Raw genomic sequence first — 13,833 nt, 5'->3', positions numbered from 1 at the left:
GCAATTGTTAATACTAAATTGATGATGTCACTTCCTTTAATCGTTTAAGTGTCGATATTTTTGATACTTTGACCAAATTTGGATACCTCTTTGATTCTTTGATACATTTCTGATACTTTGATATTTTAATATGGTTTTTGATTGCCTGCGTTGGTAATAAATTGTATACCTTTTTTTTTATTTTATAATTTTTTTTTATAAAAACGTGGTTATAAAACTTCGCAATTTTGTTTATTTTTTTACGATTGTTAATAACAAACTAGAGAAGCTTTAAAACTCAAGAAACCCGTCAGATCTTCAGAATCTTCAGAGCACTGTCTAAATGATACAGATATGTAGCCTATATTAAGACAATGTTCATGAGGTTGCCTCATAGACTGTAAAAAAAAATTCCCTGTAATTTCTGGTAATTCAAAACAACATATTACTGAATATTGGGCATCCAGGACGCCTATTGTTGCAGTGGTATCAAACGGGATCTCTGATGTCAGCGGGGTTTATTTTGAAGGTACTGAGCGGATGTGGTATCTGTAAACATTTTATTTTGACGCTGCAGGAGGAAGTGTTGAGTCTGCGCGGCTGCTGCAGGATCCTGACGCAGGAGTTTAGTTTTTATTATTAAACGGCTGACGTGTTGACGTCATTCTCGGTCTGTTTTCGGAGCTAAAACTTTAACCAGTTTATCAAACTATTTTGCTTGTGTTTCCTTTTCCGCGCGTGTGTGTAGAGGATGAAAAACACCGAGGATTAACACTGTAAAGGTGACTGCTTCAGGTAGGCTACAGGTAAAGTTTCCATTATACACCTGTCATCATTACCGTTAAAGGGAAAGTCCACTTTATGAAACGGATGAAACACAATGTAGTAATGTTGGCAAGGCTGAATCGAGCTTTGTTTAAGGTTTTTAATAGGCTATTTACAATCTGTGGTTTTTGACAAGTTAAAAAAAAAAACATTATTTCACAAATAAAACATTTTTAACAACACAACACTTGACTACACAATTAATGAGGTATACTGATATGAAAAGGTACTATATTGTGCGTAAAGTGGGTGTTCAGAAGAGGTTTAGTTTAATCAAAAGTAATAGTTATTATAATGAATCATGTCTCTAATAGTAAAACTGTGATCAAGAGAATTTAAATTAGACACACAGGGGGATGTCACTTGCTGTGACTGATACATGCTGAAACAGCTCAATGATAACACAGCAGCTAAATCAATATAAATGATTATATCGCTGTTTGATGAGAATATGATAAAATCGTAGTGTTGAACAATAAATTAAATGTTTTTCATACATTACTATATCAACCTGCGTGATGAACACAAGACAAAGACTGTCTGACAAAAGATGACAAATCAAATCATTGAATGTTCAGGCTTTATGCACTCGTTAGAGCTCACTAACAGAGACCAAGACATACCTGAGACCAGAGTGCTCCGAGGCTGAGACATTTAGGGATCGAGACAGAGTTAAGACTAAGGCAGAGCGAGAGTGAGACAAGACCAAGACCACAAATATCAATAAAAAAATCATCATCTTGTGTGCAGGGGGCTTGACACTAATTAAAACCGATACACTGTGAAGGTTGCAGCTGTAACTAGGGTGGCAAACCAAACTACAGATGACTTGAAGTTATTCGTCCTATTTAATGGAAGTTATTGTTCTATTAGAAAGGGGCGAGAAAGAAGCCTATCAGTGGTGGTCTTGATTTAAAGTATTGAGTCTGCCCAGTCCGAGAACGAGACAAGACAGACTCAAGATGCTTGCGACGAGACCAAGACCTTTGAAAAGAGGTCTCTCGAGACCTGTTGTGAGACCAAGACCAATATCGAGTAATACAACACTAACAAACACTGACATTGTTCTGATGAAGCCCAGCCAGTAAAAGTGTCTGATGAAGAAAAGAACATCTGTTTTGTTTTCATGGGAGATGTTGTGTTTGACACACACATTCTGTGTGACACATGCAGAACAGTAGAAACACAAAAGAGAACAATGTTTAAATCCTGTACATTTGATCCATATTGTATAAATATGATATTCAATATCAATATCATATATTTTGTTATGGCATGAATAAAGCATTTAAAAAACAAGGAGAATACAAATTAATGATTTCTTAATGACAAAACAAAAAATCCGGTCAGAGCACTAAAGATAAGTCTGAATGTTTTTGTGTGTTTTGGGCTCACTCAGCTCGTCTGTGTTTGCAGGTTTAGCAGAGCTGTGCTGTGCTGAAGGTGACCTGATATTAACACCTGGTTCAGATGCAGGCGGTGGGCGGGGCCTGCAGTCTGGATGATGACATGCTGGATGGAGACCTGGGGGACGGGATGGAGGTCGGAGCTGCTCACAGGTCCAGAAGGATGAAGAGTCAGAGCTTTAGTGGACCCTCAGAGACGCCGCCAAGCACAGCAGGCAGACTCAGGAGTAGCTGGCAGGCAGATGAGGACACGTGGATCCCCGGACTGAAGAGCACAGAGACCGTGCAGAGAGCCCGCTGGAAGCTGCAGTGCTCAGGTGAGAACACCTGAGAGACATATGTATACCATCAAATATCTGATTTCCTCATCTTCCATCTCACTCTGGAAAGACTCTGAAAACACAATCATCTTAATTAATATTTATTATAGAGACCATTTTTTTGTTCTGTTTTAAAATGACTACCTTAATCAGTGAGGTAAACATACTGTAGGCCTACTACTGTTTTTAAAGTTTACGTCCGAGGGTAGTCATGATGCCAGAATGATAAACTTAGATATGATACTGGTAAAAATCTAATTATATTGATGCCTGTTTGATACCACAGCAACAAAAATAGAAGTCCTAGGCACCAAATATTGGGTCATCGGTTGTTGTTGTTGTAGGCAAACTCCTGCACACTGTTCCAATTGCAAAAATACAGTGGCAACGTGTCGCTACCAAAAGGCTGACAACGTGTTTGTAAAACAGTTTGTAGTATCAGGGTGCCGGTGCACTAGTGGTTAGTTTGTGTGCCCTGTGTAGAGAGACTTTTGTCCTCAAAGCAGGCGGCCCGGGTTTGAATCTGACCTGTGGCTCCTTTCCTGCATGTCATGTAATTTCTGTCATAGACTCATCTAATGACTCCATAGTGTAGAAACTAGTCAGCCGACTGGACCATTTAGCTGTGTGGTTTAAGAAAAAACAGATTTAAAGCTCCAAAACAAACAAACACACACATGATTTTTTTTGCGGGGCCTTTACCTTTATTTAGTCAGGACAGTGGATAGAGAAAGTGGGGAGAGAGAGAGAGAGAGAGAGAGAGTGGGGAATGACATGAAAGTAGCTGCAGGTCGGATTTGAGCCCTGAGCCGCCCACTTGGAGGACTATGACCTCCGCACTCCTGACATAACCGTTAGACCATCAGTGGCCCTTCTCTGATATTTAAAAAAAAACCACACATTTATCTTTCTGTGATACATGAGCAGACTGATTGTGTCTCTGCAGGGTCCCTGGCTGATCTGTCCAAAGACGAGCTGAGATACAGACTGCAGGAGGCCACTGAGGTATGACCACCAAGAGAAACTATGGCTACTAAAGGCTGATGTAATCTGTACGATGGTATGAAATTAGTGGTGGAATGTCTGCTTACACTGTACAACTGAATCGTTTACGACACACTACCAAAGCTCATGCCTGATTGTCTTAAATCGTCATTCACAAGGTCAATAGAAAACCCACAGACGGAGGTTGAAGTCAGATGTACGATATGTGTTTCAGTTGTCTCTTATGCACGGCTCAAATACACACGCTGGAAAAAACGCCCTCACTCTATCTCTCACACACACACACACACACACACACACACACACACACACACACACACACACACACACACACACACCCTCATCATGAACACAATAACAAGCAAACTAGCAGCTAAATCATAACAAATACCAAGACACATCAAACAGGCATCCCTGCTGTTGCCATGGTGATTTCAGATGCTGTCTTTCAGTTTGTGCCGGCACAATCAGAAATTGGCTCGAGGCTCTGCTCTCACTGTGTGAGTGTGTGAAGGCCTACAACCAAAATTGCAAACACACCAGAAAATCACCCGTCTAGTCTGGAGCAGCAGATCACAACATGATCGGCCGTCACGCCCACCCTGTACACTGCACGACTAACGACGAGCGATCTGGATGAAATTAGTCCTGACTTCCAAAGTAGTCGTACTGCTCAATAATCGGTTTGAATCTGGCTAAAATCGTACAGCGTGTCAGACTGTGAGTGGTGCTGTGTTCACAGGTGATAGACGTGCTGTGCTGTGAGCTGGAGGTGGCACATCAATACTTTGAAGGCAAATATAAAGCTCTGAAGATCTTACAGGGGAAGGTAAAGAAACACACACACTGAAACACATCATCTTACACCCCACACTCCTGTAGGTCAGATAAAAAAAAACAATGAATACCTTTAACCTCCCAGATTACAAAATAAATTGTTGGTCTATTGCTGCCTCAATCTGATGGTGTGTTTGTGTAATTGTGACTTTTGTTGTTTTAAATGGTTAGTCTGTATCAACACAATATTTGAGTCAGTGGATTGAGGCAGCATGTTGGAGTTAGACCAACAACTAACTCCCCTTGTTCTGTGAGGTTGCTGCAGGATAAACCAATCTACTGGACACTTCTTTTGTACCCTTTAGTCCTTTAGTTCCCAAAGATGTAAAAATATGGTCCAAGTTTAAAAGTTTGAATTAAAGTCCTGAGTGTCGCTGAAGTTTGACCCTTTAGAACACAATCGTGCCCATGTTTTCTCTTCATCACTACTATAGAACCTGTCCTTCAAAGCTGAGTGAAAACTGAACAGTCAGTACAAGTTTGACAGAACTGATGGTGTAAATATGAGCACTAACTTAAGGTGCTCGTGTTCTCTCAGGCCATTCTGGACAAAGCCACGTGTCACACCAAGAGTGTTCTGCAGAAGAGTGAGGAGAAGGCCAAAGCCCTGGAGAAGGTGAGTGTGTGCTGCTCAAACAAAGGTTGGGTCTGTTTGTTTTAGACTCAACAGGCGGGAACCAACTGATCACTGCCTGGTGCTCAAAGACAAACAGAAACACCGGTGTGATGCCATAATATACTGAGTCATAAAGAAAGTACTGTGTTTACATCCTGACTGCTCCCAGCTGCTCAGCTGTGACATGAAGTTGTTCATGATATATCAACACTTCCAGCTCACCATCACTTCATGTTTAAGTTTATCAGGTCTGTTTGACAGTCTCCCCCACCATCTGATCCACCTCATCACCAGGTGGAGATCAGCTGACAGCTCAGCTACTTTCTCCAGCTAAGTGTCCAAGGCAACCTGCTGCAGACCTGATGATACTACAGCAGAGTCCATCATCGATTTTGAACTGAGGTGTTCCAGCTTATGCTTGAAAATCCCTCTGTGGTCGAAGTCGAACATGGTGTTTGTTATGGTGGATCCATGACTGTCACAAAAGTCCAATAACATAACTCCTCTGAGGAGTAGATCAGGCAGGTCATTTCTCCCGATCACCCCCTCCAAGTGTCTCGATCATTGCCCATGTGATGTCCAAGTCCGCCAGCAGAACCACTAGGTCCTTCTTTTCAAGGACTCTGCCTGAGACTCCAGGAGGGCTGCATAATCTGAACAGAACAATACATATCCTGTGATTTAGCATCAGCATGTTATAAAACCCTGTTCATTAAATGGTGTCCTGTGATGAATAGATTATAAAACTGTTAAATAAAAACATGCTAATCACTGTGTCATATGATGTCTCCATGTTGTTCAGGAGGTGAACAGTCTGCAGTGGGAGATCAGCTTCAGTCAGGTCCAGATGAAGAAGGGTCAGCAGTCCTGGGAGCACCAGTACAACAGGTCACATTAAGGCCCCGTGTCCACCCAGCGTTTTATTCTCAGCGCCAGCGTCTTTTTTCAGTTGTTTTCAATGGGTAGAGAGCGTTCGCAGCAGAAAGCAGCCGCCTGGATGAAAAGCGCTCTGCCGCGCTCTTTCAACTTTTCAGAAAGGCGCCGTTGACGTCACAGGCGCTCTTTTCAAATTGTATGATTTTCCCCGTGTTTTAACCTCCTACAGATTGTATCTTGTACTTTCCTCGGTGTCTGATCGGGTAAAAAAAATTATCTCAAATATAAAACATGCAGTAAAAAGTAAAGGAGCCGTGTCGGTCATACAGCGGCCGTTGTCATAGAGACAGGACGGAGGTGCAGCACTTTTCTTCTCACAGCACAAACGCTTCATGCAAACTCTCCCGAGCGCACAGCCAGCGCTAGGTGAACACGGGGCCTTACTCCTTTTATCCACTCTGTGCTGTTTTAAACAGATTCTCTTCTGTTACTGATGTGGTTTCTCTGGTTCTGCTGTTGTTGTTTTTTGTTTGTACTGGTGGTTGTTGTTTCTGTTGTTTTGGAGGTTGTGCTGGTTTTTGTTTTTGTAGTTATTAATGTTGTTGTGCTGTTTTTTTGTTGGTGTGGTTGTGCTGATTGTTGTTGTGTTGGTTGTTTTTTTTGTGTGTGTTTTTTCTTTTTGTGGTTGTGCTGATTGTTGTTGTTGTTGTGATCAGGGTTTTGAGTGAGAATCGGACTCTGACTGAAAACCTGGAGCAGAGAGAGAGTGAGATCCAGCAGCTGCGAGCAGAAAACTCAGGTAGAAGTTGCATCATGTGTAATCAGTTTGATGTGACACAGACATCAATGTATCACCTTTGAGGATCTCTGTCAGTGTGGGAATCAAAGTCACCCACAGACACAACAGGAAACTTGATTTACTGGATCTTTCCAGAGCTTCATACCACATCCTACAGTCTTTATCAGAAAGTGTATTTGATTGAGTGATATCTGTGATAAGTAAAATACTTTGTGTTTGTATGCAGCTCTGAGTCGGCAGTGTTTGGAGCTGCTGTCCATGTTGAATATAAAGGAGCAGAGAGTTTACCAAGAAACCAAACCACAGTACAGCCTAGACAGAGACTCTGGTATCCTGGAGGTGAGTGGCCTACCTGCACTGGCTTAAACTTTCTTGTTTTTTTTTCTTGTCAAATGTCATAGTTGACTTTTACAGCTTTGTATAACCAGGCCCCTCTTCATGTCAAAAATGTACTAACACTCTTATAGGCTGAGAGTGCCCTCTGACCTGCGCTGACAATCAGTGTTGCCGGCAGGATTATATCCCATAGAACGCACAAAAACCATTCCTGTGTGTATGACACATTAATCTTCTAGGTTCCCATGCTCACATATGCGATCACAGTGACTGAGGGGGCAAGAGAGAGAGAGAGAGAGAGAGAGAGAGAGAACACTAATGCTAGTATTACTGTTTATACCATTAAAGCTGTAAAGAGGAACATGTAGGGAAAGTCGGGATGAGGCTTGTTTCTCGGCTGCAACATATTTAGTTTGACAGAGTCAGACACCCTTTTAGCTCATCAGCTGTTATAAAACCAACGTCACTGAGAAGATGAGGAAAAAAATAGCTTGGATGTTTGCTGCTGTGTAGGGAAAATATCAGAGACTTCTGGGCTTGGAATACAGTCACTGCGAGCAAACGTCATGGTGGACTAGCTGGCTGCTGCCTTCTGTAATACTACAAATGCTTGCAGTGCTAACATTAGCAGACTTACTAAAAAAATTAAAAACATAATAAAACAGAAGGGCTCTAAATAAATGTTTTACATACTAAGTGTAATTAGCGAAATAAATGAAAATAAAGCCTCACTACACTAACTAACCAAATTGTACAACAAATGAAAAGCACCCCTAAACCTAGTGTTTCTAAACAAATACAAAACTAATGTAAGTGTGTGTGTGTCTACAAAAATACTAATACCTGCCTAGTCGAACCCAAACGAGAGCCTCAGAACACAGAAGACAACAAGTTCTTCAAATGACATTTAACAAACATAGACAAAGACAACGAGAGGCACTGCGGCAAACTTAAAACAAACGGAGCTGCACCCCTGACTGTTGGCTGACCAAGCTTCTTAAAGGTGTGTGGCCGCAGGGCTGTCCTCTGATTGGTTTATTGCCTCATGCATTGTTCCAATCAAGCTTTTCCAGCAGGCAGCACAGGTGAACGAAATCATGCCTGGAGGATTGACTCATCAACACACACACACACACACACACACACACACACACACACACACACACACACACACACACACACACACACACACACACACACACACACACACACACCACACACACACACACACACTTCAAATCAAGGGTCAGTCACAAACACAGTGTGGCTGGGGCCGTAACACATCTATCAAGACCAGTGTTATATAAATAAAGTGTATTATTATTATGAAGCTGCCAGGATGGCACAGACAAAGCCATATCATATTAAACCTGCATGAGAAATAGAACTGTTTTTGTCCCTCCTGATCCAGTCTTCTTATGTTGGTTGTGAATAATCTGTTTACTCTGAAACTTTCAGAATTCAGATGTTACACAATGAACACATCAGTACAGTTGAAGAATTTAGAGTTAATTCACCTGTTTTAGAAACCTTAACCTGAAACTGACAAGACTTCAAAGTAATCTGTAGTAGATGGAGTTGTATTACTCTGCAGAAGATGTTGCAGTAGTATTGATGTTCTCTCTCTCACTCTCTGTTTCAGATGGCAGTGTTGGGGGCGTGCAGGTGTGTCGGTGTATCTGAAGTTTGTCCGTGCGGTCGGACTGCAGCCGCCAGCAGAAAGCAGCTCATCCAGCTACAGCAGGAGGTAAAATGACATACACCCTACCCTCACCTTTTCCAAGCTCATTTTCACTTGGCTAAAAAGGCCTTAAAAATCAAAAGTGATTAATTTCAATCTACAACACATTATTCAAATGATAACTTTAAAAAAAGTGTTTTACATCGTAACAGTGAAAGCTGCTGGACCTTTATGCTGACTGTTTTCCAGATGATTTATTTAAGTCGTTTTTGCTTGGCTGCAAATATTTTTATTAAAACATTTCAAATCTGTGTGACTGGGTGTGTATGTGTATTTTCCAGCTGGATGCTCAGTGTTTGAGGAGGGAAGAGGCAGTGATGGTTGCTGATGCATTTCGTATCGCCTTCGAGCAGCAGCTGAAGAAACGCAGTGAACACTTCCTCATGCTCGCTGAAGCTAACATTCTAAAATCGAATCACTGCAGAGCTGAAGGTCAGTGTGATGTCTGCACAGTGTTCAGGGGGGACGTCTGTAATGTAAAGAGATATATAATGATAGTTCCTGAAACATTTCATTTGAGTCCCTCATTTACTTACTCATTATAAATAGTCAGTGTCCTTGTCTTCAGGTGCTAACAGGAGTCCTCGGCTCAGTGTAAGTCAGAGGTTGAGAGGATTACTGCCGTCAGGTCTGGAGGTGAAGATGTCGGATGATCTGTTAGAGACTCTCTACAGACTACTGGACCTGGTGAGGCTCTCCTCTGACATCTACAGATCTATGTATAAATATACGTAGAGCAAATCTTATCCTATCCTATCATATTAAATTGTATTGTATCTTGTCCTAAGGCTCCTTATGGTGTTGCATCATATATTGTAATATACTCTATTTTATAATATTGTATATGGTCACATTATATTATACCATTGTTTCTTAACTTATGGATAGTATATTTCCTAATTCCTATCCTATTGTATCCTATCCTCTGCTATCGTATCATTTGTATCCTATCCTGTCCTATCCTCTGGTATCCTATCGTATTGTATCCTTATGGTGGGGCCTCAGGAAACTAGTTCATATCATACAATGGAAATCTAGGTTCAGTGTGTCTACATGGCCAGCATGAAGAAAAGCATCCAATCATTGGGTGTGTTATAACATTGAGATGAACATATTCTGTTACTTCCGTCAGGTAATGAGCTTTAAATGCAACCTGAACTCCTTAAGCTTTATTTGTTCAATCTTTCAGCAATCAGAATCAGAATCAGAAATACTTTATTTATGCCAGTCACAAACACTTCAGAGTTTCTGTAAAGTTCTGTTCCTCCTTGCTCCTGATTTTGTGTTTCTGTCTGTCTTTGAGTCTGATTTTGTCTTTGTGCTGCAGCTGAATGATAAGGATGAGGCTCTGGCCCACCAGAGAAAGGTCAGCATCATGTTGGCCCACAATGCTGAGGAGCTGCAGAGACAACTGCACCTAGACTCACGCCGCCAGTCCTCAGAGCAACCACAGTCCAGGATCCCATCAAAGCGACCTGGACAGACCTGCAGCCGCTCACTGTCACACCATAAAGGCCAAAAGTCAAAAACCCAACCATCAGACCCATCAGAGTCCAGGATCCTTTCTATACCAGGAAAAGAACCACTAAGGAACCAGATCCAGGCACACGCATCAGAGTCCAAGACCCAAGCAAAAGCCTCCTCAGAGTTCAACATCCAGGCACAGGAAAATCTGACAGAGTCTCAGGTTCAGCCAGAACAACCACCATGCCAGCCAGCGTCCAGGACTAAACCAAGTCTGTCAGAGTCAGAGCTGTCTCATTCACCACAGACGGTCCACAACCACAAGGAGCCTGATCCTGTAATCCAGCAGATGAATCCATCAGAAGAAACACAAGAACCAATCAGGAACCAGATCCAGTCACACAGATCTGAGTCCAAGACAAAACAAGTCTCAACAAAATCCAACAACCAGATACAATCCAGGCTTCAGCCAGGACCACCACTCAGTTTGTCAGAGTCCAGGACTGAACCAAGTCTGTCAGAGTCCAGGACTGAACCAGGTCTGTCAGAGTCCAGGACTGATAATGATCTACCACAGACAAAGTCTAAGATACAACAACCAGTTTCGCCAGAGTCCTACAGTCAGCCACAGTCCAACCACAGGAACCACAAGTCTGAAATCCTGGACTCAGATCCATCAAGTACCAGGGTCCCATCAAGGAAACCGCCAAGACCATCAGGGATCCAGAGCCCAACTGTTACCCCAGAGTCTCAGGCACAAGACACATCTGATTTTAAAATCCCTGAACAACAACAACCACAACCAGAGCTTCCAGAGTCCATGGTTCAACCAGAACCACCACCAAGTCCATCAGAGTCCAGGACTGAACCGCAGGAGCTTTCAGACCCACCACAGACCATCATCCAACCAGTCCCCAATCACAAGAGACCTGAGTCTGTGATCCAGATGAATACATCAGAGTCCTGGATCCCATCAAAACAATCACAAGGACCATTAAAGAACCAGATTCAGAAAACATCAGACTCACCAGAGTCCAAGAACCATTCGCAAGACCCAACGAAAAGTATCTTTAGAGTCCAACATCCAAACACAGCAACAACCAGACCTGCCAGAGTCCCAGCTTCAGCCAAGACCACCACAAAGTCGGTCAGAGTCCAGGACTGAACCAAAGGGGCTCTCAGACCACCACAGACCAATATCCAATCAGCCTACATTCACAAGATCCTCGAGTCAGAAATCCAACATCCCATCTCATCAGTTTCCAGGATACAATCAAAGGAATATGACAACAAACTTGTTCAGTCTAGGACAGATCCACAGCTGAATAAGAGGAAAGCTGGAAGTGAGACTCATGCTCAGTCCCATTTCTAATCTTTACCCCTTCCTCTCGTTTCGAGTGATTCCTTGCCCCTCAGAAGTTATAAGGGGTACTGGTGAAATTTCCCCCTACACAATGGAATAACCCTTCAAGAAGAAATGGGACACCCACCCCTAGAGTGGGTGAGTGTGCAATGCGTAGGGGTATATTTGGACTGAGCCAAGTTGTAAGCTGGAAATATTACCACAATTCTGAGATCCTAGGCTCAGACTTCCAGAGTCCAGGATCCCATCAAAGCAAATACAAAGATCTCAATTTAGCCTCTGTTCACACTCTGTGTGTTTATATTCTCAGATAAGTGGATCTTCACTAATAGCTCGATTAGTCCATTTAAGTGTACTACGGTTCAACTACTTACTATTGGACCTTCTTCAAACTGACCTATTACTTCAGATATCAAACAATCATCAGTTGCCACTTCTTGTTTTTCCTTCCATCCATGGAAAGAACACTGAGGGTCCAACAGCATTAATCCACATGTAGGTACCAACTGAAGCCAGCATCTTCTCCCAGCGTCCTACGGTAGAAAGCCCTTCCAATCAGGTGGGGGGTTTCAAGGTTGGCATGTCACATTAAAGCTATGAATACACGCAGGAGTAAATTGACCGCCAACCACATTATCTGTAAGTTTAATTACATTATATGTAAGTCTGACTGAAATCGTATATTGAATTTCTTGTAGTCAGACTAACACACTTGGATAATGTGGTTGGGGGTCGATTTACTCCTGCATGTATTCAGGAGGAATATTAACATTTTAACATGTATTTTAAAAGTCCAGTTTTAGTCTGACTGACAAAATAAATCCACATTTTAACATCATGTAATGTACTGAATGATGACCACACTCTCAAATTGAGCATTCAGACCAATCAGAGTCCAGGAGCCCCATTACAGCAACCACAGTCACCATTATGAAACCAGCAACAGTTTTTACCGACATCAGAACTATCAAGTCTCATAAGTCTAGAACATATTAGCACAGCAACAAACTGCTTTTTCATTTTGAGCTGTCACACCCAACAAAAACACCATCCAGCCTCTGTCCAACCACAAGAACCAGCCCAAAATCCAACAATCAGAGTAGCCTACTGATCCAGAGTCTAAATGTCTGAGAAAAAAGAGACACAGTCATGTTTGAATAGAAGGTTGTATGAGGACACATGTTTTTTGTCAGAAGGGTTTGTCTGGTCCTGAGGCTAATGGTTTGTAAGATCAGGAACTCTTCTGATCTTGTATGATTTAGGGTGAGAAATGTCAACAACCAGCTGATCGGTCCATGCAGACGCCCCTTAAAGGGACAAACTCTGATAAAAATAAATATGTGTAACTCCTGCTCATGAGAAAGAGCTCACAACAAATCTTTGTGTGCTCATGAAACATTTTTGTATGCTTTGAATGCTCACGAGAAAATTGTGCAAGCTCATTATAAAGTTGCACATGAGGGCAGATGGGAGCATGGCAGGATGAAAACTTTCCCAATTGAGTCTCATTATAACAAAAGATACACAAACTAAGTGTGATGTATGCAGCATGAACAGTGTTCCTCCAATTATTGGCTGCTCCAACACTCTGGTCTGGATCACACTGACTGAAAATATCAACTCTATGAATGAACTTTCCATAGAAATAGTTTAAACGCCAACCCATGAGCAGTTTTTCTACAGTCACGTCTTTATGTTCTTAAAAACCTCATGTCAGGGAGGAAACTCCTGTTTTAAATGTTTAATATAGCAGCAGAATACAGTTACATATTGGTGTCCATACTCTTTAAAATATTTCTGCATGAATGTGGAGTTTTAATTACACCATAACACAGTCTTTAGTGTAAATAGACAAACATCAGATTATTAGAATTCAGGTCTGTAACATTCAACACATCTGTCAAATAAAAGAGTAAAGCTTGATGCTGAGTGTTCTTGTTTTAATGTATTTATCAAATGCTGCTGATGTTCAAACTGTGATAATTGTAGTGGTAATGAAACATGCATCCACCAGATGAAATCTGTTATAATGATCTGAGACAAAACTGAATTTACACCTCAATCATTTCACATAACCTTTTATTTCTTTTTAGTAAATCAGTAAGTGGTAAAATGCTAATTAGTACACTTACATGCTTACATCCCTTTAATATAAACTAACTTTATACATTTACTTAACTGTATCTGACACTGGTTATTTTTTACCAGTATGAGCACACATTGCATATAACAGGACTAAAAATGACATTTCAATATAACCTCATAA

At 41.6% G+C, this 13,833-nt stretch overlaps 1 protein-coding gene across 2 annotated transcripts; it reads left to right on the top strand.

The window, feature by feature from the left end:
• The first annotated feature begins 546 nt into the window (after window positions 1–546).
• ccdc125 (coiled-coil domain containing 125) lies at window positions 547–12,200 on the top strand. Of its 2 annotated transcripts, none has more exons than XM_061037497.1 (13): window positions 547–774; window positions 2,221–2,527; window positions 3,477–3,535; window positions 4,278–4,364; window positions 4,911–4,988; window positions 5,791–5,876; window positions 6,581–6,663; window positions 6,890–7,002; window positions 8,642–8,746; window positions 9,022–9,172; window positions 9,309–9,427; window positions 10,068–10,689; window positions 10,744–12,200. In XM_061037497.1, the coding sequence occupies exons 2-13, from the start codon at window positions 2,275–2,277 to the stop codon at window positions 11,367–11,369; spliced, it is 2,382 nt and encodes a 793-aa protein (XP_060893480.1). In that variant the 5' UTR covers window positions 547–774; window positions 2,221–2,274; the 3' UTR covers window positions 11,370–12,200. The 2 variants fall into 2 exon arrangements, with proteins under 2 accessions (XP_060893480.1, XP_060893481.1); XM_061037498.1 differs by having other exon boundaries at window positions 547–785.
• Window positions 12,201–13,833: the final 1,633 nt, after the last annotated feature.

This window comes from Labrus mixtus, chromosome 5 (assembly GCF_963584025.1).
Source record: "Labrus mixtus chromosome 5, fLabMix1.1, whole genome shotgun sequence".
Taxonomy (NCBI): Eukaryota; Metazoa; Chordata; class Actinopteri; order Labriformes; family Labridae; genus Labrus; species Labrus mixtus.
This window is presented reverse-complemented; position numbering and strand designations above follow the sequence as displayed.

What these genes read in the sequence shown, in the direction of transcription:
- ccdc125 (XM_061037497.1), top strand. Translation starts at nt 2,275, where the DNA reads ATGCAGGCGGTGGGCGGGGCCTGCAGTCTGGATGATGACATGCTGGAT. An exon ending in AGGCCAAAGCCCTGGAGAAG is followed by an intron (nt 4,989 to 5,790) that starts GTGAGTGTGTGC and finishes CATGTTGTTCAG; the next exon opens with GAGGTGAACAGTCTGCAGTG. An exon ending in GCTGCGAGCAGAAAACTCAG is followed by an intron (nt 6,664 to 6,889) that starts GTAGAAGTTGCA and finishes GTTTGTATGCAG; the next exon opens with CTCTGAGTCGGCAGTGTTTG.